At 47.0% G+C, this 26,536-nt stretch overlaps 1 protein-coding gene across 1 annotated transcript in view; it reads left to right on the top strand.

Moving 5' to 3' along the window:
* DNAH8 (dynein axonemal heavy chain 8) overlaps positions 1-26,536 on the top strand; it is a 13,985,216-nt gene that overhangs the window by 9,211,752 nt on the left and 4,746,928 nt on the right. The window contains exon 63 of the mRNA XM_085610239.1: positions 23,571-23,724. Coding sequence (XP_085466365.1) covers positions 23,571-23,724 — 154 coding nt within the window. The remainder of the gene's footprint in view (positions 1-23,570; positions 23,725-26,536) is intronic.

Here is a 26,536-nt window from a genome sequence, read left to right as displayed (position 1 = left end):
CCAGCAAGGTCAGAGGGGCTGCTCCTTTTCACAGGAGCAAGGGCCAGTCTGGAGCAACCAGACCAGTGGTGTTGTTTGTAGATTTCGTCGCCAAGATGGCCACTAGCCAACGGGCCAGTAACCGGGATGACGCGTCGAGTGGCAAAAAGCAAAAGGGCCCCACGCAGATCTCGTGGATGCTGGAGGGCTGGTCTTTGGTGCAAATGCTGCTCTGTGTTGGGGCTTCTCAGGGCCCAAAGCACAGTATTGAGGATGCCTCAGGTGCTGCGCAGTCAGCTTGTTGTGGACGTTTCAAGATGGCCGGTCCCACGTCTCTCAATGCCTCCACGGGTCTCTTCTTTGCAGGGACTGTGGATCGGGCACAGAGATGTCTGGGAATCTGGGTCTTGTTGGGCTCTGGGCTCGATCTCCGGCGGGAGGCGGCAGCAAAGCAGTCGTCAAGTTGCTGGATGGTGCCTGTATTCACAGGGTGCTCACTCCTTGGCCCCAAGGGAGATTCTCTTCAGTCTTCTGTGCAGCAGAACGTCGAAGTCCAGTAGTTCTTCTTGTTTAAGTCGAGTTTCAGGATGATCTGAAGTCTTGGGACACAGCTCCTACTCTTATTCCAAATCTAGGGGCCGGATTACCTGCTAGGTCCCTCCTCTGGGGGGGAACCAGGAAGGGGGGTGGTTACACCCCCTTTCCTTTGTCCAGTTTCGCGCCAGGACTGGGGCTGGAGAGCCCCAGCTCCGGTTTGAACTGGCATATGCACAGGGACACCTTGTGTGCCCCAGGCATGTCTCAATCTATTCAGCCCTCCCTAACCCACTACACAAAATCCTGTCTGGGGTGGTGCAAGCACCTCCCCTGACAGGAAACCCTTTGTCCACACCTCCCAAGCTGGAAGGACTCCCAGCAGCAGGAGGGCAGACTTGTGTCTGTGGTGGCAGCATCCATTTTGTGATGCTGAGGCTCTGTCTAACTTTACCCGGGTTTCAGGTTAGGTACATGTCGTGTCCCTCTAGAAGGGTGGAATGCTACCCCCGTCGCCAGAATTGGCGAGGGGGTAGTATTCCAAATCGTATGACACCTAACTCGACATGTTTTGATAAAGCCAAACCAAAGTTAGCATTTGACCGCGAGGTACATAATGCACTTAAGAGTATATGGTATGGCAATATCATGAAACAGCTAAAGGACGTTGTTCCGAAAGCTGCAGACAGGCTCAGCTCATGCCAGAGCACCATCTCACATGAAACCAAGCACTCTTCCTCCAGAATTGTTAAGGCCTGCCATAGGAGTGACTGATAGGTTACCATGTGTCCATATATGTTAGATATAGATATACTATATCTAAGTAAGAGGTGATTACACCAACTTACCCCAGCTGAGTCATCAGCCAGTTGTGTCAAATATTGAGTCCAGGCTAGGGGTGGCATAATACATGCTGCAGCCCCTGGTAGGCCTTGGATACACCTATGCCCTGGGTACCTGGGGTACACTGTTACAGGGTCCAATAAGGTTAACCAGTTCCAATTGGTAATGCACCTAGTGTGCATTGGCATTAATTTAGGGAGAGAGCAGCAGGGCTGTGGGTTTGATTAGCAGGCCCACAGCCACACTAAGCCATAAAACCAGTGAAGCAAAAGCAAAAATTTGGGGTGACCATAGGATAGCAGACCCTACTCTCCTACAATGTTCACATTCACTAGTGCCAATGAAATAATTATTGTAGTTAGTCTTTGGTCTCAATAGACATAATTTCCCTCTCTTCGACCATTCTAAAGACATTGCAGCATAAGTTTCACTCTTTTCATAATTTCCTTCCTTAAATGCCTAAGGTGGTTGTTGTGTGTTTTGTTTAACCGTTTTTTTCTGGAAACTCTATCTTCTATGTTCTACCATATCCAAAAACAATTGTTCCTCATAATGCAGTCCACAGGTTAGGTTATTTTTATAAGCATGGTCTAAATCTAATGGCGTGGTAATATGAAAAACTTCACCCATATGACGTGCATGTTTAGCACTTTCTACTTTGTTTAGTCTACTTATCATTGGTACCTTTGAAAATACCAAATCTACATCTGTGTACTGATTCTCCAATTTACCTTCCATGTAAAATAGACTACTAAGGACACTACATGAAACAGAATATGTTAGCGAAAGTTGATGATATGTTATTTCCTCAGAGACAGATGAGGGCAATTTCATGCAAACATAACAGTCACTCACATTCATAGTATCAGTATATTCAGACAACAACTTAGTAAATATATTTAATGAAAAATCATTAACCGATTCATCATGATGGAGTATGCTTCCATCTAACTGTTCTCCATTAGCATTTATGGTCTGTTTAGCAACATCCTTTCAGAAAGAGGTGGTCTGCCATCAGACGCACAGTGGGAGGTGGAGCCAGCATTCACCTTGCCAGGCACAGCCCTAGTCAGGTCAAGGAGCAACCCCTCCCCATACTCCAATGCAGATCTCTCTATTCGACCTAGGTCTGACTCAGCCTGGCCTGTCCCTCCAAAACCAGACAACCAATACACATAACAGCAGAGCACACTGGAAGGCATAGGCAAGAAAATACCTACTTTCTAAAAGTGGTATTTTCAAACACAGAATATAAAAATAAATTTTGCTAAAAGATGTATTTTAATATTCTGAGCTCAGGCATACTAAATTTGTTTTTCTACCATGTTCTTTGGGTCAGTTAGGACTATAGAATGTAATAGTCACACTGCCCATTCCGGCCTAAGGAGAACAGGTAGCCTTACAGTAGTGAAAAACGAAATTGGGTGTAATTCACTACCAGGACATGCTACACACCAAGGCATGTCCTACCTTACACGTACAAAGCACCCTACCATAGGGGTGACTTACATGATGCCAAGGGAAGGTTCAGGGGCTGGGAAGTGGGTGCACTTCACAGCCAAGATGGCAGTTCTGGACTGCACACAGACTCTGCAGTGGCAGGTCTGAGACAGACTTTACAAGCTGCTTCTGTGGGTGGCGCAAACCAGCGCTGCAGGCCCACCAGCAGCATTTGGTTTACCAGCCCTGGGCACACACAGGCCACGCTACTAGGGACTAACAGGCAAACCAAATAAGCTAATCATGGATATACCAAATCACATGTCATATTTCACAGGGAACATTCGCGCTGTGGCACTGAATGGCAGTGGCACAGCACCCAGAGCATCTAATACCAACAAAAACAGAGGAGACAACAGCGAAAAATGCAAGGGAGACCCACGCCAATGGTGCCAGGTCTAACACCCCTTTCAGAGTTCACAATTGACTTGCTCTGACTAAACCTTTAATCCACCTCAGGCTGGAACAGTTCTTTGTTAAGGTGGTCTGTAATTGCTCTCATCCTCATTCTTGGAATCGCTTTTCTCATGCTCTGAATTTATATTTAAAATTTCAAACTCCTCAAGGATGACATAAGTCCATTCAGGGACCTTGTATTTTCTACAGGGAATTCGTGTTGTTTTTGATCTTCTCTTTGTGCCTTTTCCTAAATCTTCTTGTTCTGTCTGACTTGATATTTTGTTGCTTTGTTCTGGTCTGTTTCTTAACCTTCTTCTAATTATTCTGTATTTCAGTCTTTTCACCCCACTTGGTCAACAATCTCCTTTTCTAGGTTTCTTTTCCTGCACTATCTTGTCACCTTCTGTGTCCTGTTTGCTGCTTCTTTTGTTCAGTCTCATCTCTATCTGTCTTTCTTTGTATTCTTGTGTTTCAGTCTCTGTAGGTTCAGCATTTGAGTCTGACTCACAGCTAATTCTCCCTCTTCTTATTTTTCTTCGATCTTTTTGTCTTCTGAGACAGCATTTGGAATCTCTGATGTTTCTTTTTCTGTTTTGATAGCCTTTTCACCTTCTCCTGGTTCAATAACAGCCTCACCTTCTTCCGACTCAACAGCAGTCTCTTCTGTCCCAGTATCTGGTGCCCATTCTACTCAATTTGTGTTTGGCTGTTCATCATCCGAACATTTACTTAAATTTGTCACTCCAGATTCTTCAGCCTCACACACTTCAGCAATCGGTTGTGGATTTTTTTTCCTCAGTCGCAGTTCTTCAGGTCTTTCAATTGGACTTGGGACCAGACGAGTATGGCGCGCATTTATCCAATTTGGCCACCCAAAACACTTCACTGCTGTGGTCATCACCAATACTGATGTACCATAAAAATAAACTAAAGGACTATGCCTACCAATAGTCCCAATACCACTACCAAATAATCAGTCAGTTGGCAGTGAAGAAGGTTCAATCGTTTATTACACAAAATACTCTATAGAGGAGCCTCTCCGAACCTCACCCATCAGGTGCGCTGAGAAGACTGTTGGCTCATATTCAAACATGAGGTTATATACTTTTCGGTTCAACACATACAATCACTGTAAATGGAAAAACACCAGTTGGTCCTCGAGCTCCAGGAAAGGACCATATATGGCACACATCAGACCAGTACAAAGGCTTGACTATCTATTACTGATGAGGTCAGGAGGGGTGACTCCCTTTCGTCTTGGTGCCTGGGAGTGTAGACACGGCGCCTCCAGGAATGCGCTTATCACCCCCAAAGCCAGATGCGACCTTGAGTCTTAAAATAGAGGAGTGAACAGCCTACCTTCAGCTGCTACCAGTAACTCAAATGAGCTGGGGCCTGACAACTGCATGGGATCAACACGTGATCACGGCCTGTGCTCGAGCAAATGAAAAGAAGATGGCATCTGTATGGTTCTCGGCCTACTCTTTTAGCAATCGATATACAAGGAGGAAATAAACAAAGAGTATATGTATAGATGCATCATGCTAACATAATATAGGTCCGATACTCCTTATATACAGGAAATCTACCTTTTTATCCCCCAATATGATTTGGTAAGGGCCACTCCAATGGGGTTCTAGGCACGTTTTCCTCAGTGCTTTTTCACTAGCACCCAGTCTTCAGGATTCAGGTTGTGTGCTTGGTCACGCTGTGTCGGTGTAGCATCTCCTCCAACCTGACGGGACACTTTTCTCTGTCACTGACTTCTTCCTGCATTTGTCTCACCTCATCCCATGTCTCAAATGTGTGGTGACCATAAGGTGGCATTTTTTATTACCTCTTTCAATAGATCGTTTATAGCTAGGGTATTTTGTGTACAGTAATGCGCGAATTGATCCTCGAATCTGCTACCGTTTGTCACATCATTATTCCCAGATTAGTGTGCAGCACATTTCATTACTGCAATTCGTTTTGGCAACTATAAAGCTTCCAACTATTTCTTTACAGTTTTCCCATTCCGAATTGGTGACCCAGAGGAAGTCATGAATCCTCTTTGCATCCACAGCTGACCAAAATCATGCACTACACCAAAGCCGTATTGGCTGTCAGTGTAAATTGTTACTTTTAGACCCTTTTCCAATTTACAAGCTCTAGTAAGAGCAAACAGCTCTGCCACTTGGGGAGATTTCATGCCTTTTAGACAAGACACTGCCAGGGCTCCAGCCAGAGTACAGACAGCATATCCAGTGCACAATTCACATCTTTTATTCCTTAAACAAGATCCATCTACAAACAGTTCGCAATCAGACTCTTCCAGTGGTTCATCTGAAATATCTGGGCGGGGCTTGGTACAAAGCTCTGTCACTTCCAAACAATCATGTTCTGCTTCTTCTCTCACCTCCTCACACCTTGAATTTGGTAACAATGTGGCAGGGTTCAAAGTAGTTCATCTTATCACCGTCACATCTTCAGCACCAAGGATTACTCTCTCAGCCGACTATTTGTCATATGTTGAGTTTGAGTACCAGTTAAAAGTATCTCAACAGAGTGTGGTACATAGACTATCTGAAAGAAACACGTTAGTTAGATTCCTCACCTTAGAATATCCCTAGGCTTCAGGCTGGATCCGGAAAGATTTTTCGTCAGCAATATCCCTTGCGCGTCGCTAGGCGTCGTCTGCGGCTCCGCGTCCGTCGTCGGCATCATGCGCCAGGATGACGTCGTTGGAGTACTTAGATGCCGCCCTCGCGCGCTGACGTCAGTTCTTCTTTTTTCCGCGCCAGACATCGCCGATTCGGGAAGAGCTTACCCCTTAGTCATTTTTTGACTAAACTTTTTTGACTCTTTTTGGTCTACTTGTCGACTCGACTCTGGTGCCGGTAGGATGCCTGGGTTTAAAGCCTGTGACTCCTGTCACCGACTGATGTCGGTAACGGACCACCATCGCCGGTGCCTTTACTGCCTGGGGGGCGACCACGATGCAGAGTCGTGCCTCTACTGTCAGGCCTTGACCTGTGCTAGGCGGGAGCGGTCCCGTAAGCTTCTCGAGCTTCGGCACTCGGCTCCGCGCCATTCACGGTCCCGGTCCAGGAGGAGGTTGACGGACCAGTCGCAGAGCCACAGCCACCATCACCGCTCGTCTTGTTCGAAGTTTTCGGGTAAGTCGAAGCACTCAAAGAAGTCCAAGAGGCGACACCACTCTTCGGACTCCCCTCGTCGGTCGCGCGACTCGGTCGAGGGTCAGTGTGGTCGCACCCCCGCAGCTCTGCCGGAGCCGCAGGATCCCCGTCCGTCCCCATGCCCTCCGGTCCCTGGGACTGACGCGACTCCGGCACAGATCAGTGCCTTCCTCTCGACCATGAGGGGCCTGGCTTCGCCGTCGATGCCTGCCGGCGCGCCTTCGGGCCCCGCGGGCTCGACTGGGTGACCTCGCGAGCCGGCAGTTCCGGCCCCGGCACCGTCGTCGACTTCGGTCCCGACGCCGCAGGTCCCCGAGGGATCCAGGCCTGGATCTCTGCCGGCGCCGGTCGACCTCACGACGCCTCCACCACCGGCGCCGACACCGGCTCCACCTCCGGCACCATCTCCGGATGACGCCGTTCCCTGGTTCAGCCCCGGTCCGGGCCCAGCGCCGGTGTGGCGCCGTTCGACGCCGCAGCCGATGGATGACCATTTCATCTACCGCCCGGCTCCGATTATTCCTCCTGTTTATCAGGAATCGGATGATGGGGGCGACTGGGAGGGGTCTGAGGACCCTATGGCCAGGCAGGCAGATTTATCACAGGACTGGGCAGACGAACTGGGGGATGCCAGTGGTCTGGACACCTCCCCGGACACTGGTTTCATCTCTCTTCCAGCTGTGGCCTCGGAGGAAGGTGCTTCTTTTTCCGCGGTGCTGCGCAAGGCGGCCGAAGCTCTTGGGCTGGAGTTTCCTGCTGTGGCCATGAGGACTAACCTCCTCACTGAAGTGCTTCAACCGTCAGCAAGCTCCTCGGAGCCTCTGCTGCAGTTCAATGAGGCACTAGTGGATGTCCTGCAGGGCACCTGGTCCAAGCCCTCCACAGTACTTCCTGTGGATCGGAACGTGGCCCGGTGCCACCGCCCTGCTGCAGGCGACCCCAGTTTTCTGTCCCAACACCCAACTCACGAGAGTCTGGTTATCCAGGCCTCTACTTCTCAATCCTCCTTCCCGTCCGCTCCTCCGGATCGGGGATCCAAGAGGCTGGAACAGTTCGGAAAGAAGCTGTTCTCTTCCCTTAGTTTGGGACTGCGGACCTTGAATACCGCTTGCTTCTTGGACCGTTATTCCTACTCTCTGTGGGATACGGTGGAGGACGTGCTGCCCCTGTGTCCGGAGGAGGCCCAGACACGGCTCACCCAGGCTTTGGCCGACGGGCAAGATGCAGCATGACATGCTATACGATGTGGACTAGACACTACGGACTCGCTGGGTAGGGCGATGTCAACCACGGTGGCGCTCCGTCGCCACGCCTGGCTGCGGTCAACATCTTTCTCGGGGGATGTCCAGAGTACCCTCATGGATATGCCCTTTGATGGCACTCGCCTTTTTGGCGAGAAGGCAGATAGTGCGCTGGCGCGCTTCAAGGATTCCCGGGGTACGGCCAAGTCCTATGGTCTCTAGGCCCCGCGGCTGCAAACGTCCGCCTTTCGTCCCTTTCGTGGCCAAGGAAGGGGCGCCCCCTCACGTCCGCCTAGCCACTGGCCGCCGAACCAACCTGCACACGGTCGCGGACGTGGATTCCGCCGAGGCGGTACCGGGGGTCAACGTGCCGGTCAGTCCCCATCCATCCCGGCAGCATCCGCCTCAAAGCCCTCCTAGTCCGAGCTTTCAGGCCCATTCCACGCCAGTGGGAGGCAGAGTTCGCCATCACCTGCTCCACTGACGTACCATCATGTCGGACAGGTGGGTGCTGCAAATCGTCCGAAGGGGCTACACCCTCCCCCTCGAGGCGACCCCTCCAGCCATGCCACTGCAGTGCCACCGAATTTCGGGGGATCACTTGCAACTTCTGCAGGAGGAAGTTACGGCCCTCTTGGCCTAGGGGGACATCGAGCACGTTCCTGGTCCAGAAGTAGGTTGTGGTTGTTATTCCCACTACTTTCTGGTTCCCAAGAAGGGCAAAGGGGGCCTACGCCCTATCTTGGACCTCAGTAGCGTCAACGCCTTCCTCCGGAAGGAGAAGTGCAAGATACTCACCTTAGCTCAGGTTCTGGCTGCCCTAGACCCTGGAGACTGGATGGTAGCGTTGGACTTGCAGGACGCTTATTTCCACATCCCTGCGGTTCACGGTGGGCCAAGAGCATTTTCAGTTTACCGTGCTCCCCTTCGGCCTCACCAGTGCCCCTCGGGTGTTCACGAAAGTGATGGCGGTGGTCGCAGCTCATCTGCGCAGAGTGGGGGTTCCAGTCTTCCCCTATCTCGACGACTGGTTGTTGAAGGTGGGCTCGCCCCAGGCAGTCGTCTCCCACCTCCAGACTACGGTCGACCTCTTGCATTTGCTGTGCATGTGCCAAAGTCAAATCTGAGTCCCTCCCAGAAGCTCCTCTTCATCGGAGCGGTTCTGGACTCGGCGCAGTTCCAGGCCTATCCTCCGGAACAGCAGGTCCGGGATATTCAGGCTCTGATTCCCATCTTTCGGCCTCTATCCCGGGTTTCGGTCAGGTTGGTGCTGCGGCTGCGGCTTCTGGGTCTGATGGCCTCCTGCATCCTGTTGGTGCATCACGCCAGATGGCGAATGCGGGCTCTGCAGTGGGACCGGAAGTTTCAGTGGGCCCAGCATCGGGGCAACCTGTCTGACCATGTCTTGATCTCGGAGGGCACTGCAAGACTGTTGCAGTGGTGGCTCACGGACTGCGATTGGGTCAGTGGCAGATCCTTCTCCCTACCCCCACCGGAGCATGTAGTAGTGACGGATGGGTCCCTCCTGGGATGGGGGGGGCCACATGGGAGAGGCGGAGATCAGAGGACTCTGGTCTCCGACGGAGTCTCGGCTCCATATCAACCTTCTGGAGCTGAGAGCGATCTGACTTGCACTGAAGGCATTCCTTCCCTCTGTCTGGGGAAGTGTGTTCACGGACCACACCACCGCCATGTGGTATTGCAACAAACAGGGTGGGGTGGGGTCGTGGACCCTTTGTCAGGAGGCTCTGTGCCTCTGGACATAGCTGGAACATCTGGGCATCACCCTGGTGGTTCAACATCTGGCGGGCTCCCTGAATGCCAGAGCAGACGACCTCAATCACCGGTGCATGATGGATAACACTGGCATCTAAACTCAGACGTGGCGCAAGGCCTCTTTCGGCAGTGGGGAGAGCCTTCGTTAGATCTATTCGCCACCGAAGAGAACGCGCAATGTCAGCAGTTCTGCGCGTTGGAGTTTCCAAGGCAGCACTCGCTCGAGGACGCCTTTCATCGCGAGTGGAGTTGCGGTCTGTTGTATGCCTTTCCGCCTATACCACTTCTGCCCAGAGTGCAGGCGCGACTGGGCCCAAGTCATCTTGGTGGCTCCGGATTGGGCACGAAGATACTGGTATCCCAAGTTACTCAGTCTATCGATCGATCCCCCGATACTACTGCCTCTTCAGGAGGACCTTGTGTCGCAGCAGCAGGGGACGGTCCTCCACCCGAACCTGTCCAGCCTCCACCTTCATGCATGGAGATTGAGCGGCGGCAGTTGATGCCATTTGACTTGCCTCCTGAAGTCTGTAATGTTATTCTGGCAGCCAGGCGTCCCTCCACAAAATCAATATACGCCTGCAGGTGGAACAAATTTGTGTCAGGGCATTACTCACATGTTTCCTCCTATCCCTTTCGTAATGCCTCAGTGGGATTTGAATCTGGTATTGACGTTTCTGATGTGCGCTCCCTTTGAGCCACTTCATAATTGTCCCCTTCGTCTCTTGACGCTTAAGACTGCTTTCCTGGTTGCCATCACCTCGCTAGAAGGGTGAGTGAGCTCCAGGCTCTCTCTTCTAAGCCTCTTTTCCTTTCTGTCCATCCGGATAAAGTTGTTCTCAGGACTCATCCTTCCTTTCTCCCTAAGGTGGTAACTGCCTTTCACATCGGCCAGTGCGTTACACTGCCCACCTTCTTTCCGCCTTCGCATCCCTCGAAAGAGGAAGAGAGGCTTCACCGTCTGGACCCAAAACTGGCGCTGTCCTTCTATCTAGACCGCACCAAAGAGTTCCAGGTGGACGACCAACTCTTTGTTGGCCGGTGAGTCCCCTTGCAGGACATTTGTCAGGCAGCAACGTGGGCCTCGCTGCACATGTTTGCCAAACACTATTGCCTGGACAGCCAAGTCCGGGAGACGGCTTCTTTGGACGTTCTGTTCTCCAGGACTTTCTGGTGTGATCTTGGTTCGCAGACCCACCACCGGGGTTGGTATTGCTGGGGTATCTATTCTAAGGTGAGGAATCTAACTAACGTGTTTCTTTCAGATGAACAAGTTACTTACCTTCGGTAACGATATATATGTAAGAAACATTAGTTAGTTAGATTTCTCACCGACCCACCCATCCTCCCCGCTCTGCGAACCGATATCTAGGGTTGAGATCATCCCTTTCAGGGCCCTAGACTTTTTTGGCACCAGTGTCTGTCTCTTGCATGGCTCTGCGTTCCTGGCGCGGAAAGCTATGTACAAGAACTGAAGTCAGCGCGCGAGGGCGGCGTCTAAGTACTCCGACGACGTCATCCCGGCGATCACGACGCCGACGACGGGCATGGAGCCGCAGACGATGCCTAGCGACGCGCAAGGGTATTGCTGATGAAAAATCTTTCCGGATCCAGCCTGACGCCTGGGGATAGTCTAAGGTGAGGAATCTGACTAACTAATGTTTCTTACAGATATATCGTTACCGAAGGTAAGTAACTTGTTCAACACAGCAATGGAGTCTGTTACACGTTCTTTTCGAGTTTTGGATGCCAACAGTAGGTCATCAATGTATTGGCTCAGGACAGAGTTCCCGGGCAATTTCAAAGTTTCCAAACATTTTTTCAAGATCTGATTAAAGATTGATGGACTTTCAGTATACCCTTGAGGTACTCGGCACCATGCCAAAACACGATTTCTGAACTGGAAGACAAATAAATATTGACTATCCGGATGCAAAGGGATGAAAAAGAAGGCCTGACACAAATCAATGACTGTATACCATTCAGCATCACATGGGATCTGATACAGGATTACAGCAGGGTTTGGTACTATTGGGCAACATGGTGCAACAATTTTATTCACCTTTCTTAGGTCTTGAACTATTCTATATTTTCCGTTAGTCTTTTGATACCAATAATGGTAGAGTTACAAGGACTGCTCATTATTTCTTTTAGGATACCTTGTTCAATCATTTGATCAATCACGGGCGTGACTCCAGCAATTACCTCTGGATTAATTTTTTACTGGGCAGTATTTGGATAGACTGCTCCATCCTTCACTATTACTTGAATGGGGTCCACATTTCTCATTAAGCCAATTTCTCCAGTATTCAATCTTTCATAGATTCACATGCTTGTATCTTCCCCGTCGTCATGGTGGGAGTCTCACAGTAACAGAATGACCACAGCAGTACTAGAAAAGACTGCATAGCAAAATCCCATAGGGAATCCTATTATTTGGTAACCAAACCTCATCATTATTTGGTCCAAAACTCAGCCAATCGGCTGCCAGCCCTGACATCACACTCCCCAGCAGAGCCATCCTGCCTCAGATTTCCAACCGCCTTCGTGTGAGGAGGAGTCTCCCTGAGCCTTGCTCAGTTTTGTTCCTGTATGAACTTTTGACCTCTTGTTCAACTGGAAGTCCTTTCTGTTTACTGGATTTGAGGTACTGTGCTTCATATTTTTGCTTATTATGGCTGAAAGCTCTAAAAAGAGGCTCTTCAGGCCCTGCAGATCCTGTGGAAAACCTAGACTGTTTTCTGAAGACCCCCACAAGGACTGCTTGTATTGTTTACATCCTAAACATGTGCCTAAAGACTGTAAACATTGCAGAACCTTTTCTGCGAAAACCCTGCGTGACAGGGAGGCACGGCTACTGTTGTGGCTTCAAAAGAAGAAGGTCACTTCAGATTCTGACTCTGAAGAGGAATCTAGAACATCTAAAAACAGGAAATCTTCTGCTTCTTAGGAAAAGATAGAGTCCAGAGAAGTTTCCTCAGCTCCGTCGACGAAAATTGGGGCGTCGCCAGCTTTGATTTCAATAAAACCGTCAACAGCTTCGTCGACGACGACTCCGTCAACGACTACCATTTCGACGACGACGACAGCTGCGTCGACGGCGACGACTAAGACATCGTCGTCGAAGAAAGGCCCGTCGACGATCCCGTCGATGGGGAGGCCGGTCTCGACTAGGGGTGGGCGGAATTTGCGTAATCGCTTTACGCAAATCTCCGCGAAACGGTAAAAAATCTCCGCGAACACGCAGAAATTCCGCGAACACGCGGAATTGCTTGTTCGCGATGCTTTTTCCTTTTTGCAATCGCTGTTTGCGTGCTCAGGGGGGAAATATCTCGTGAACACGCATTTTGAGAACGCGAACAAGCAAAAAATTTCGCTAAGTCGCGGAACGCAGATTTTTGGGCAATTTCGCGTTCTCCGCGGAACGCAAAATTACCCAAATTCCGCAATTTCCGTGAGCGGAACGGAATTTACCGCCCAGGCCTAGTCTCGACCTCGTCGACAACTCCATCGTCAGCGACAGCGACGACGACTCTGTCGACGATGACTTCGTCGAAGGCCACCTTCAAGTCTCCCAAGGCAAAGTCAATTTTATTAAAATCTATTCTATCATCGACGGGCTCGTCGACGAAGAAGAAATCTTCAGATTTTACGGCCTGGACAAAGATCTCTCCGCTTCCTCCATCTAATCTGCTGGAATTGCAGTCAGAAGATGAAGAGTCATCAGGAGTGGCATATAGCCTGTCTCAACTTCAAATTAAGAGCCAGGAGACTGACTGTAGGAGAGTAGGGTCTGCTTCCTATGGTCACCCCCACTTTTTGCTTTTGCTTCACTGGTTTTCTCTCTCTAAATTATTACTATGTACTTTAGGTACATAACCCAATTGGTAAGGATCACCTTTTGAGGCCCTGTAGAGAGCACCTTAGGTGCCAGGGCATAGGTGTACCCTAGGCCTACCAGGGGATGTAGCATGTACTATGCCTCCCCTGGCTGGCCTTCCATCATGACACAACTGGCTGATCACTCAGCTGGGGCAAGGTCGTGTAATCACCCCTTGCTTAGGTATAGTATCCCTATACCTAGCTTATATATAGACACATGGGTAACCTGTAAGCCACTCCTATGGCAGGCCTTAACAATCCTGAAGGCAGAGTGCTTGGTAACATGTGAGATGGTGCTCTAGCATGAGCTGAGCCTGTCTGCAGCTTTCGGAACCATGTCCTTATAGCTGTTCTATGATATCGCCTACCATATACTCTTAAAGTGCCTTATAATCCTCGCAGTTATGGTAACTATGGTTTGGCTTTATCAAAACATGTCGTGTAAGGTGTCTAACACTTTGAAATACTACCCCCACACCATTTCTGGCAGTGAGGATAGTATTCCTCCCTTCTAGAGGGAGAAGACATGTTGAGGACCTACTTACCCGGTTAAAGTTAACCAGAGCCCCAGCATCACAAAATGGATGCTGCTGCCGCGACACAAGTCTAACCTCCTGCTGCTGGGATTCATCCCGGCAAGGGAGGCTTGGACAATAGGTTTCCTGCCTTGGGAGGTGCTAGCACCACCCCAGACAGGCCTTAGTGTATTGGGGCAGGGAGGGATGAATGAAACGAGACATTGCCTGAGGCACACAAGGTGCTCCATGCATAGTCCAGTTCAAACCGGTGCTGGGGCACTCCAGCCCCAGTCCTGGCGTGAAACTGGACAAAGGGAAGGGGGTGTAACCACCCCCCTCCCTGGTTCCACCCATAAGGAGGGACCTAGCAGGTAGTCCAGCCCCCCAGATTAGTATAAGAATGGGAGCTGGGTCCTTAGGATTTTGGATTATCCTGAACTGAAACAAGACACGAAACTCTGTACCTTCGACATTCTACAAGAAGAAGACTGAAGAATCTCCCTTGTGGCCAAGGAGTGGCCACCCTGTGCAAACAGGCACCATCAAGAGACCTGCCATTTGCTTTGCCCAAGTTCTACGAGGAACCGACTGCAGAGCCTGACCAGCGTCTTGACCTCCAGACTTATCCGACCCTGATCCACAGCCAAGCTGAGATCCGTGGAGGCTACGAGAGACATGGGACCGGCTACCTGGGAAAAGTGGCGAGAAACTTCAAGCGCAGCTTCTGAGGTATCCTCGAAGTTGTGCTCCGGGGATTGAGAATCCCCAACCCCAAGCACCATCTGCACCGAAGATCAGCCCTCCAAACTCCACGTGTTCTGCGTGGGGCCCTTCTGCATTTTCCTGCTTGCCGCGTCTGTCCGGTAACTGGCCCGTTGGCTAGTAGCCTCTGTGACGATGAACCTTTAACTTTTACACTGCTGGTTTGGCTCCTCCAGACTGGCTGCTGCTTCCCTGTAAAAGAGAAGCACCCCAGACCTTCCTGGTCTGCACCAGAAGCGAACTTCGACTTCCGCGTGGGTTGCCTTTGCCAAGGCTTGTTGACTCCAATCGGGACGTCGACTCCGCCAGCAGCAAGATCCTTCATGGGACAGCTCATACCCCGGTCCTGATCATCCTCGACATCACCGGGTTCCCTTGACTGCAGAGACAAGCTTCAAGACATCACTTGGTTCCTTCCTGGTTCCACCCGGTCACTGGCTAGTGACCCAGACTTTCTCCATTCCACTTGCAGGTGTCCTTCCTTCAAGATCCAGCCTTGGGTCCCCCGGACATCTTCCTCCTGGTCGCCTGCCAGCATCTTTTCTTCAGGCATCCATAGGATCCAGCGACGACACCCGACACATCTTCACACCTATGCACCCGTCTCCCGTGGGTGAGGTAACGCGAGTACTCCGGTGCTCCAGTGGATATTGACTATCCAAGTGTCTAAGTCTTGAGTTGCTTCCTCCTAGTTACTTCGGAAGTGTCCTTATTCTTCCTATTTCTAAATGCTACATTCCCATTGACTTTAATGTAACCCGCGTGTGTGTTACCACACTGCACACGCTTCCCGTGGGCCTCCCACTTCCTAACTATTGGTAGGGTAGTGTAGTCCCAGTGATTCCCTAGGCCCTAGGCCTACTCCCAGTTCGTGACCTGGTACTTATACGACTTTTTTAGTATATGGTTTGCGTGGCCCCTGTATTTTTACTGTGTACCTTAATGTATGCTACTTAAGAGATTGTTGTACTTAGACCTCTGAACTCATAAAGAGTGATGAGGGTATATGTTAGAATAAATACATTCTACTTTTATATATATCTAGTGTGGTGTCCTTTAATTTGGTATTCAAGGGGTTGTAATGGTATAACAGCTGGCTTCACATGCCATACAGAGTTTAGCCTAAGACTGCTCTTGTCCATGCTACCACTAGGATAGCTGGTCTATAAGGTTGACTTTACAACCAATCACCATAAGGGTTGTTTGGACTGATATAAGGTGTACACTAGAACTAGTGACATCATACATCAGGCCAACTTCTCACATTGATGAGCAGCGGTTGGGATCGGAGCTTGCTGTTGTAATACCATTGCAATCTTGAGATATCAAATTGAAAGATCACATTAGGTACTGTAAGGTACATATAAAACAAGATCTTAGAATACTTAAGTTGTACTGAACTTAGTTGTTGTAGGTTGAAGGGCCTAGCACACCCTGACTACAACTACTAGAGAGGTTTTAGTAGATACAACTAGTGTAGGTAGGTGCACACACCACACCCTCACTAGATCATGTCTCTGAGAGAAGATCAAGATGATTCTCTCTCAGGAGGGGTAAATCCTAGAAAGAAACCCTCTAGATATGATACCCTAACTTTTCAGGAGATGAGACAATTGTGTACCTCCAGAAAGTTAAAACAGGGTTCAAACCCTACCCTCATTTACCTAGTGGAGATCTTAGAAGAGTATGATGCTCAGAGAGCCTCCAAGGATAGTACCCTAGGTACAGGTGAGGGTCTACCCTCTACAGATGAGTCAGAAGGGACTTCAGAAGATGAGGTAGACAGCCAGGTCCAAGTTAGGAGACTTAGCCAGGCTAACCTAAGCCTACATGGGAGTCAGAATGGGATCCCCAAATTCAGACCCCCAGGTGGACTTAACCAGAGAGATGGGAGAGGAAGATCCCCTTCCAGGGAATCTATCCACTCCCATGTCTCTAATAGCTCCCATGCCTCTTCTCATAGGGGAATGACTTCTCCACAGAGCAAAGAGCATCAGGCCAGAATGAGGGAAGTCAATCTGAGGATTGAAAGGGAAGAACTTGCCCTTGCCAAAGAGAGACTTGCTCTGGCCAGAGAGCAAAAGTTAAGTGGGTTAGCACCCACTGGTGGCAGCACTATCCCTAAGGAAAGAGACAGGACCTTTGAAAATAAGAACCTGAGCAAGATTGGCCCTCCCTACAAGTGTGGGGATGACATCCACAAATGGATAACTGCTTTGGAGAGAGCTTGCAAAGTACAGCAGGTACCCCAAAGTCAGTGGGCAGCTATCTTGTGGCTCTCCTTCTCTGAGAAAGTTAGAGATAAGCTCCTCACAGTTAGTGATGAGGATGCTGACAATTACAAAGTCCTGAAGAGTGCTCTGATAGATGGGTTTGGCTTAACCATTGAGCAATATAGGTTGTTGTTCAGAGACACCCAGAAGACACAGACACACGACTGGTCTGATTTTGTGGATTGTGCAACTAAGGCTTTGGAAGGTTGGTTAAATGGCAGCAAGGTGCAGGACTATACAGGATTGTACAAATTGATTATGAGGGAGCAGATCCTTAATAATTGTCAAAACCAGCTTCTCCATCAACACCTGGTAGACTCAGATTTGACTTCTCCCCAAGAATTGGGAAAGAGGGCAGATAAATGGGTCAGGACCAGGATTAGGGCTAAAAATCAGGGTGGTGACCAAAAGAAAGATACCACCAAGCCTCAAGAGAAGGGTGGGGATAAAACAAAAGAGAAATCTTCCTCAGGGCCCCAAAACTCCACACAGGGTGGTGGGTCCCAAGCTCCCTCCTCTACCACAGTTAAAAAGCCTTACTGCCATGAATGTAAAATTCCTGGGCATTGGAAAACTGACAGCAGTTGCCCAAAGGCTAAAAACATAACTGTTCCTCCAATTACTCCTGTAACACCACCTATTACTGTCAGCAGTAATCCCCCAGGTGGTGGGAGTGCCCCCCAAAATTTGGTTGGGTTTTCTTGGGGAACACAGGTGGACCCTGGCTTAGCCAAGTCCCCTACAGCAGCTACTCTTGTCTGTGATGGTGGCATGGGGTTTGCCAACTTCACTGCCTGTCCCAACACTTTGGGTAGGTACAGACAGGAGCCCTACATCAATGGTAGAAAAGCTGAGGCCTACAGAGACACTGGAGCTAGCATCACTATGGTGATCAACAGGCTAGTCCCCTCTGAGCAGCTTTTGCCGGGTTTCTCATACCAGGTAACTAACATTGATGGCAAACAGAACAGTCATCCCATGGCAGAGGTATGTCTCAGTTGGGGAGGTGTCATTGGCCCTAAGAGGGTGGCAGTGTCCCCAACCTTTCCTGTAGACTGCTTACTGGGGAATGACTTGGAGCTTTCAGCTTGGGCTGGAGTTGAACAAGACACCCATTCTAAAATGGTAAGCCTTTCACAAAAAGGTAGTGGGGTTGTGCCAGCCACAACCCCTGTCCAAGTAGATTTCCTCCCTGAAAAGGTTGGAAGGGCAGTGGTAGCCACAGCCCAGGCAAAGACAGACTTCCCTGTAGAGATTGGCAGAGCTGTGACAGTCACAGCTCAAACCCAAACTGAGTGCCTCCCTGGAAAGGTTGGCAGGGCTGTAATGGTCTCAGCCCATACTCAGACTGACATAGGTGTAGTGAAGCCTGAAACTATGGATCACTCCACACAAACAGAGAGTAGTGGGGAGGAAGAAAAGTCTCCCTCTCCCCAGACATTAGGAAAAGGTCAGCCTCCTCAGGGAGATGACCTCACCCCTTGTGAAGGAACTGCCCCAGAGGTAGCCAGGCCTGGCCTGGCAGAGCCTCTGATGTCAGTGGACCCTTCCAAGGTGGGACCCAGTCTGGTGCAGGTAGCCTGCCTCTCTCTACCCTGCCTCAGTCAGCCCAGGGCTGCAGAGGTCAGGGGGGCCAGCGGACCCCAAGAGGGCCCCTGTCCACAAGAACCCCCCATCAAAAGAATGAGGATTGCCTGGCTAGTAGCCCTAGCCAGGTGATGGTTAAAAACCTTCCTGAGGGATCTCCTTTACAGATAGTTAGGGACCTCCCCCAGAGGGATTCTGTTGGGCCAGGCAAACATGGGACCTTAGGGCCCCAAACCTGACCTGTCCCTTTAGTAAGCCCACAAAAGGGGCCCATCCTTCAGCTTTAGGTAGCCAGAGGCTGACCCTGAGAGCACAGTGCAACTCAGTTAAAGACATAAAGGCATCCATGGTGTAGGATGTCTGGAGGAAGCTGAGGCCTCACTTTGAGGACACTCACTTCAGTACTCCATCTCAACACCAGCCTTTTACTTTGCAAAGACACACCAAAGGTAGAGATTTCCTCTGGTGGAGACCCTTTGATACCTTTAGGGTGAGGGATTGCTTAGTGGACCATGAGACAGGGAGTAACCATGCCAGTGCTGGTTCTTCCTTATATGGCCACTTAGGCAATAGAGGCTTACCTGCTCCAGGACGGTAAACACCCAAAATATCGATTCCAAAATATCGACTGCCCAGAATATCGAAGTTAAAATATAGAGTGGACAGAATATCGACTCTACAAAATATAGGTAGGTCAGAATATCGAAATTGGGGTACAAAATATCGATTACCAAAATATAGACCTTAAAAATATAGATTACCAAAATATAGACCTTAAAAATATCGAATACCATAATATCGAATTTTAAAATATAGATTACCATAATATCGAAAAAATTTTGTGTTATGTATGGTAGTATATGTCTTAAAATGATGTATTATTGTTGTAATGTATGTTTAATTTATTTAAACAAATGAATGTTATGTAATTTAATTATTGCGTAATTTAATTCCGTAGCGGGTTGTGGGTTTATAGGGGAATAGGGTGGGAAGTAATTTAATTCTGGTTAATTAAATGTTAATTATATTTATATGTTTTGATAATTAATTAATTGATAATTAATTATTAATTGGTAATTTATTTTCATTAATTGGTAATTAATTTATATTAATTGATTAATTGATAATTATGTTAATTGTATTTGTTATTAATAGGAGCGGGTTGTGGGTTTGTAGGGGAATTGGGTGGGAAATAAATTAATTGTAATAAAGTAAATAATTATTTTTTTATTTATGTGTATTGATAATTGATAATTAATTTGTAATTGGTAATTAATTATTATTAATTGGTATTACATTTTTATCAATTGATAATTAATATTTTTAAATAGTAATTAATTGTTATTAATTGGTAATTATGTTTAATTAACTTTTATCAGTATTGATAATTAATGTCATCTTAAATTTAATTTAAATCATTACTTTCCCTACTTTTGCACTCTCTGGAGTGGGAATAGTAATGTTTACCTCTACGCTATCCAACGCTTTCCCTACTGTTGCACTGTTTGGAGTTGGAATAGTAATTTTTACCCCTACGCTATCCAACGTTTTCTCTACTGTTGCACTCACTGGAGTGGGAATAGTAATTTTTACCTCTACGCTATCCAACGCTTTCCCTACTGTTGCACTCTCTGGAGTGGGAATAGTAATTTTTACCCCTACGCTATCCAACGGTTTCCCTACTGTTGCACTCACTGGATTGGGAATAGTAATGTTTACCTCTACGCTATTCAACGCTTTCCCTACTGTTGCACTCTCTGGAGTGGGAATAGTAATTTTTACCCCTACGCTATCCAACGTTTTCCCTACTGTTGCACTCACTGGAGTGGGAATAGTAATTTTTACCCCTACGCTATCCAACGCTTTCCCTACTGTTGCACTCTCTGGAGTGGGAATAGTAATTTTTACCCCTACGCTGTTCAACGTTTTCCCTACTGTTGCACTCACTGGAGTGGGAATAGTAATTTTGACCCCTACGATATCCAACGCTTTCCCTACTGTTGCACTTTCTGGAGTGGGAATAGTCATTTTTACCCCTACGCTATCCAACGTTTTCCCTACTGTTGCACTCACTGGAGTGGGAATAGTAATTTTTACCTCTACGCTATCCAACGCTTTCCCTACTGTTGCACTCTCTGTAGTGGGAATAGTAATTTTTACCCCTACGCTATCCAACGTTTTCCCTACTGTTGCACTCACTGGAGTGGGAATAGTAATTTTTACCCCTACGCTATCCAACGCTTTCCCTACTGTTGCACTCACTGGAGTGGGAATAGTAATTTTTACGCTCTCAGTATCCAACAAAATCTCGACTTTTTTAAATTACTTATATTATGTTTACATTTTAAGCTATTTTATATTATATTATGTATGTTTTATTTAATTGTTTTTAATATTTAATTAATTTTACATTATTTTTAATACATTTAAAAAATTCGATATTTTGGCTAACTATATTTTGACAGTCTATATTTTGGAATCAATATTTTAGTACTTACCTGTTTGTAGATAGGGAGTCGATATTCTGTCCCTCGATATTTTAGTGTCGATATTTTGTATAGTCGATATTTTGTCCCTCGATATTTAGTCACTGAACCGTCAAGGACAGCCTTATCTCCTTTCGTTTGTGGGGGGGTTGTGTAGGAAGGTGGATATCTGACTATGGTTACCCCCAACTTTTTGCCTAGTGTCTAGCTGGTTTTTCGACTTAGTTGGCCTGAGATCCTGCCATTCAGGGTCTCAGGCTGTCTGCTCTCTCTTTAAAATGGACTCCATGTACCCTAGGTACATACCCAATTGGTAAGGATCACCTTATTGGACCCTGTACAGTCCAATAAGGTGTTTGTTTTGACAGCCTTGGAAACTAAAATAAACATTCTGATTGTATCTTCAGTAAAAAGAGTAACTGATATTTATGAAGTGAATTTTCGTTTGAATTCTTGGTTTGGTTTTTGTTCCTTTGGTATGAAAATTTAATGATACTATCTAAATCGCCTATGCTTATGTGAAGAAATCATTCTTGTACCCTACGGAACCGCTGTAGTTTTGCTGTTAAATACCCAGGTTCTGAGGGACACAGGGTCTCCCCATTGTATTTGTGTAACACCAGCAAAAGGCAGGTGTTAATTCCCTGCTGCTACCGCTGCTTATCGCTTGTCTTTGGTTCGCATCGCAGATCTGGCAGTTTGTTGTGAAAGTGGTGTTGTGGTTTTTTCGTGTGTTTTTGCACGGGAACGCCTACTCTGCATCTCATTAGGGTTAGTTGGAGGTGTCCGCCGTGGAGGTAAATCTTCGGGCATTTATCGTGGGGAATACTAGCGATGTCTGCAGTTTGCACCAGCTTGTGAATGGGGTGTTACATCTATCTCCACTTTTGATGCGTTAAGTTGGGGATAAATTGTGAATATCCCCTTTAGAATCCTAATAAGAAAGTGGGGGACTCACACATCGAAGACATCTTGGGTATGGACTGGAATGATGATAGCATATCTGCAATGGGGAGTGGCATGATGGGAGCATATCTGCAGTGGCATACAACATAAACAAGTATACATTACTCGCTTGGAATGTTTGTGGCACGGGTTCAATGAGCAAGAAATGTACGATCCTGGCATACTTAATGTGTAGGGTAGTTGTGCATTCTTCAGCTCACATAGAAAGAGGGTAAAGCCTCTCAGGATTGTTTTTGATTCTTGGTTTGGTTTGTGTTCCTTTGGTATGAAAATTGAATGATACTATCTAAATCGCCTATGCTTATGTGAAGAAATCATTCTTGTACCCTACGGAACCGCTGTAGATTTGCTGTTAAATACCCAGGTTCTGAGGGACACAGGGTCTCCCCATTGTATTTGTGTAACACCAGCAAAAGGCAGGTGTTAATTCCCTGCTGCTACCGCTGCTTATCGCTTGTTTTTGGTTCGCATCGCAGATCTGGCAGTTTGTTGTGAAAGTGGTGTTGTGGTTTTTTCGTGTGTTTTTGCACAGGAACGCCTACTCTGCATCTCATTAGGGTTAGTTGGGGGTGTCTGCCATGGAGGTAAATTTTCGGGCAGTTATCGTGGGGAATACTAGCGATGTCTGCAGTTTGCACCGGCTTGTGAATGGGGTGTTACATCTATCTCCACTTTTGATGCGTTAAGGTGGGGATAAATTGTGAATATCCCCTTTCGAATCCTAATAAGAAAGTGGGGGACTCACACATCGAAGACATCTTGGGTATGGACTGGAATGATGATAGCATATCTGCAATGGGGAGTGGCATGATGGGAGCATATCTGCAGCGGCATACAACATAAACAAGTATACATTACTCGCTTGGAATGTTTGTGGCACGGGTTCAATGAGCAAGAAATGTACGATCCTGGCATACTTAATGTGTAGGGTAGTTGTGCATTCTTCAGCTCACATAGAAAGAGGGGAAAGCCTCTCAGGATTGTTTTTATGCAAGAAGGTACCCCTTCCTGCACATAAATAATCCTGCCTACAACACAAGCACCCTTGCACCACGGTTCAAGGTGCCTGCTTTGGCACTAGGCTGCCAAAATGGTTCCATCACAGGGGGAATGAACAGGAATGTGCCGTATTGGATAAATATATATAAATATGGCACATTCCTTCCCTTTCCTTGTGACGGAGGACAGCGCAGCAAGGTAACTTGCTACGCTGCCCTGTGCCATAAAGCTCATAAATATGCCCCTAGGTGCTCACTGATATGGGTCTCTATCTGTGAACACACTCATAGATTCGAAGGGCACCTCAGCTTTGACCCATGTCCATCTGGATGTATGTGGAGCGTGAAGCCTACTGTTGCCAGGAGTTCATCTGTGGGGATGTTGTCTTTCTTGCCTAGCTTCCAGGCATTTGCCTGATCCTGGGCAGGGACTGATATAAGGTGCTATAGTGGACAGTCTGCTGCAGGAGGAGGAGTGAACTATGTGGAACTAGTGCTGCTCCTCCAGTTCAGATTTTCCATCACTCACTAATAAAAGGCAGGACATATTGACTTTGCTGGTGCTTGTTCTTTTTGTACCCGCATTTAATGTTTAATAAAGTATTGAATTATAAATTAGTTTTAAAACTTCTCTGTTATTTCTCTAGGTCATATGGAATGAGCAATCTAACAGATGATCTAAAAGTGCTTTATAACATTGCTGGGGCTGACGGAAAAGGCATCACTTTTGTTTTTACTGATAATGAAATAAAAGACGAAGCATTTTTGGAGTACCTTAACAACGTATTATCGTCTGGAGAGGTAAGCCATAGAAAACAATCAACTGGGAATTTAGAATAATTCTGATATCTGAAATTAACTGCGTGTCTCACACCTCAAATCCTGCCGTGGCCAACTCAGCCATCCATCCTTCAGAGAGCAGTACAGATGTATAGGATAAAATCTTGGGGGCATATTATCAACAAATGGCGTTAAAATTATCGCCGCTTTAGCGGCAGAAAACAGCCGCTAAAGTGGCGATAATGGGCTTGATAATATGCCCTTAAGAATTCCCATAGAAACCCATGTTCTGGTGTCAACATGAGCTTTTATGGGAATTCTCTGAGGCATATTATCAAGCCCATTATCGCCACTTTAGCGGCAGTTTTCTGCCGCTAAAGCGGCGATACTTTTAACGCTGTGCTTGATAATATGCCCCCATGGTTTCTTATTTACAGCGCTAAAAATACCCAGAGTGCTGTCTAAAGAACTACATAAAACACTTTATTATTCATTTGATTACAATTGTAGTTATGAATTTTCATACACAAACCTCAAGCCATTTAACATTAGCTTTGTGGTATAGGTTTGTTAAAAACACTAATTAAAATCCTACATAAGAAGCAAATGCGTTTAATTTAATGTTCTACTGTTGTATTATTATCAAGAAGGAATTGAAATGTATACTTAAACCATTAAATGGAAAATCTACTATTCCCTCCCCACGTTTCATGAAATCATCGTGTAAAAAGCATGCTCTGTCGTTAATCTGCACTACTCTATCAGTGAAATATGAAGATCGACAGCGCTGTCCCCCTCGTGCCTTGCAGATCAACAGTTAACAGACTGAACCGATCTGAACAGTTTACATGGTGTGTTGAATTCATACCCGGATAGTGCTTTTCAAAATATGAAGAAGACTGATGTCGACCTTTTGCTTTATTGCCCTTCACAGATCAGGACAGCTTGTAACTGCTTTGCATACAACCAGGTCACCACGATTCGATTATTGTGACCTGCCATTGCCCTCATTTATGGAGATTTGGCATGGGGCACTGCTGCAAGTCACCTTGCTGCGGTGCCCTACACCAAAGTGAAAGGGAGGAAGCCCCATATTTATCCAATATCCTGGCGTTTTCCCCTATGCTGGTGCCATTTCGACAGCCTAGAGCCATCGCAAGCCCCTTTGCTCTTCTGCTTGAACATGAAAAATCTTGAATAAACAAAAAGCGTTTGGCAAAACAGGAACAGTTTGTTCAATTAAACAGTATAATCGGGAGAACAGTCACAGGCACAGGGTTAGAGGACTGTCTCAACTTACAATCGATATGATATGTTTTTTTTTATACAATTAATGAAATGTCATAAAACAGTTCTGTGATCCTTTTTTGGTGAGAAATGTAAACCTCTGTGTATGGGACCCTAAATTAATGGATTTGATGAGGAATCCAGGTGGGCCTCGATCTTGCGTGGACACAATGTGGCCAGTGGGTAACGTGTCCAGATGTCCAGAATAAGAAACACGTGATTACTATGTGTACTGTGTGGCTATGTGTTCCTAACTTCATGTGGCATCTGATTTTATGGAGTTTTGGGAACATGCATACCCCCCGACCATGTGTTTTAATGGGGCCAATCTCCCTGGACCATTGTGGCGTTGGGATTGATCTGGGGTTTCCTGTTTCCGAGTTTGTCTGCTTGCTAAATGCCACAACACCTGTAACATGTCAATTAGTGACCTCAGGCTTGGGTCTCAAAGCCTGCCTAACTACATATTTCTGAGTCGATGTTCATGTGGAGTTCATAACGGGTGAATTTGTTAATAAAGATGCAATTTTGTTTGTGTACATAAATTTACCATTAATCACATCGAGATCCAGTGTCTCAATATTACCAGTACCCCGTCAAGATGAACTTTGAACTATACTAGCTGTAGGAGGCTGGCTTAGTATATAGTGCATACTTATTTAAGTGAAGCACCTTGCACTAATCCAGACAACCCTTATGGTGATTTTAGTGGTCTTAGACAACCATAGAAAGCTCTCTTAGTGGTAGTTGTGGAGAGCAGCCTTCACGCTTAGTCCAGAAGGAGTGTTGAGCAGCTTGTTTTATAATCATATAGTGTAGGTTGAATGAAAACACAGTGTAGTTATAATAAAAAGTTATATTTATTATACACACTTACTAACACATTGGTATATCACCTACCCAGAGATTTCAGCACAATACACACAATACTTCAAATGTAAACAGGTAAGTAAGCACAAATACACTGTGGTCTCCAGGGGGACACCAAACCATATACTAAAGAAGTAGAATGCGAACTGCGACCAAAGTCTGGACTTGGGCCAGAAGACTTAGAAGAGCTGGGGACACATGAAGCACCGAAGGTAAGTTCTGAGGAACTCCTCGGAGGCTGTGTGCAGAGTGGAAACAGAGCTGCGTACTCAAATCAAGTCAATGAGAAACCCGTGGTTGCAGTTTTCAAGAAGAAGGACCCTTCCCAGTAGACCCTGAAAAAACCCAGTGGAAGACAGAAGTGTACTAACCACAGAGGCGGTGGTTAATGAATAAAGTCCTTTATTCATAAGGATAAAAGAACACATCCATAGAGCAACCTCCAGCTTCATCAACTGGCAGCATTCACAGAATCTCTCAGTGATGTCATTCTAATGACATCACTGAGTTCTACAGCACAGAATGAATCCTCCACACATTTCCCCCTTTATAAAGAGTTTACAATAAAATGTCAAAAAACTATACATGTTAAAATTCAATACAATAACGAAACATTCACAAATCGAAAGAAATACAAGAATATGATGATTCAAAAGAATTTGGAACATCAATTTTG

This window comes from Triturus cristatus, chromosome 6 (assembly GCF_964204655.1).
Source record: "Triturus cristatus chromosome 6, aTriCri1.1, whole genome shotgun sequence".
Classification (NCBI taxonomy): domain Eukaryota; kingdom Metazoa; phylum Chordata; class Amphibia; order Caudata; family Salamandridae; genus Triturus; species Triturus cristatus.
This window is presented reverse-complemented; position numbering and strand designations above follow the sequence as displayed.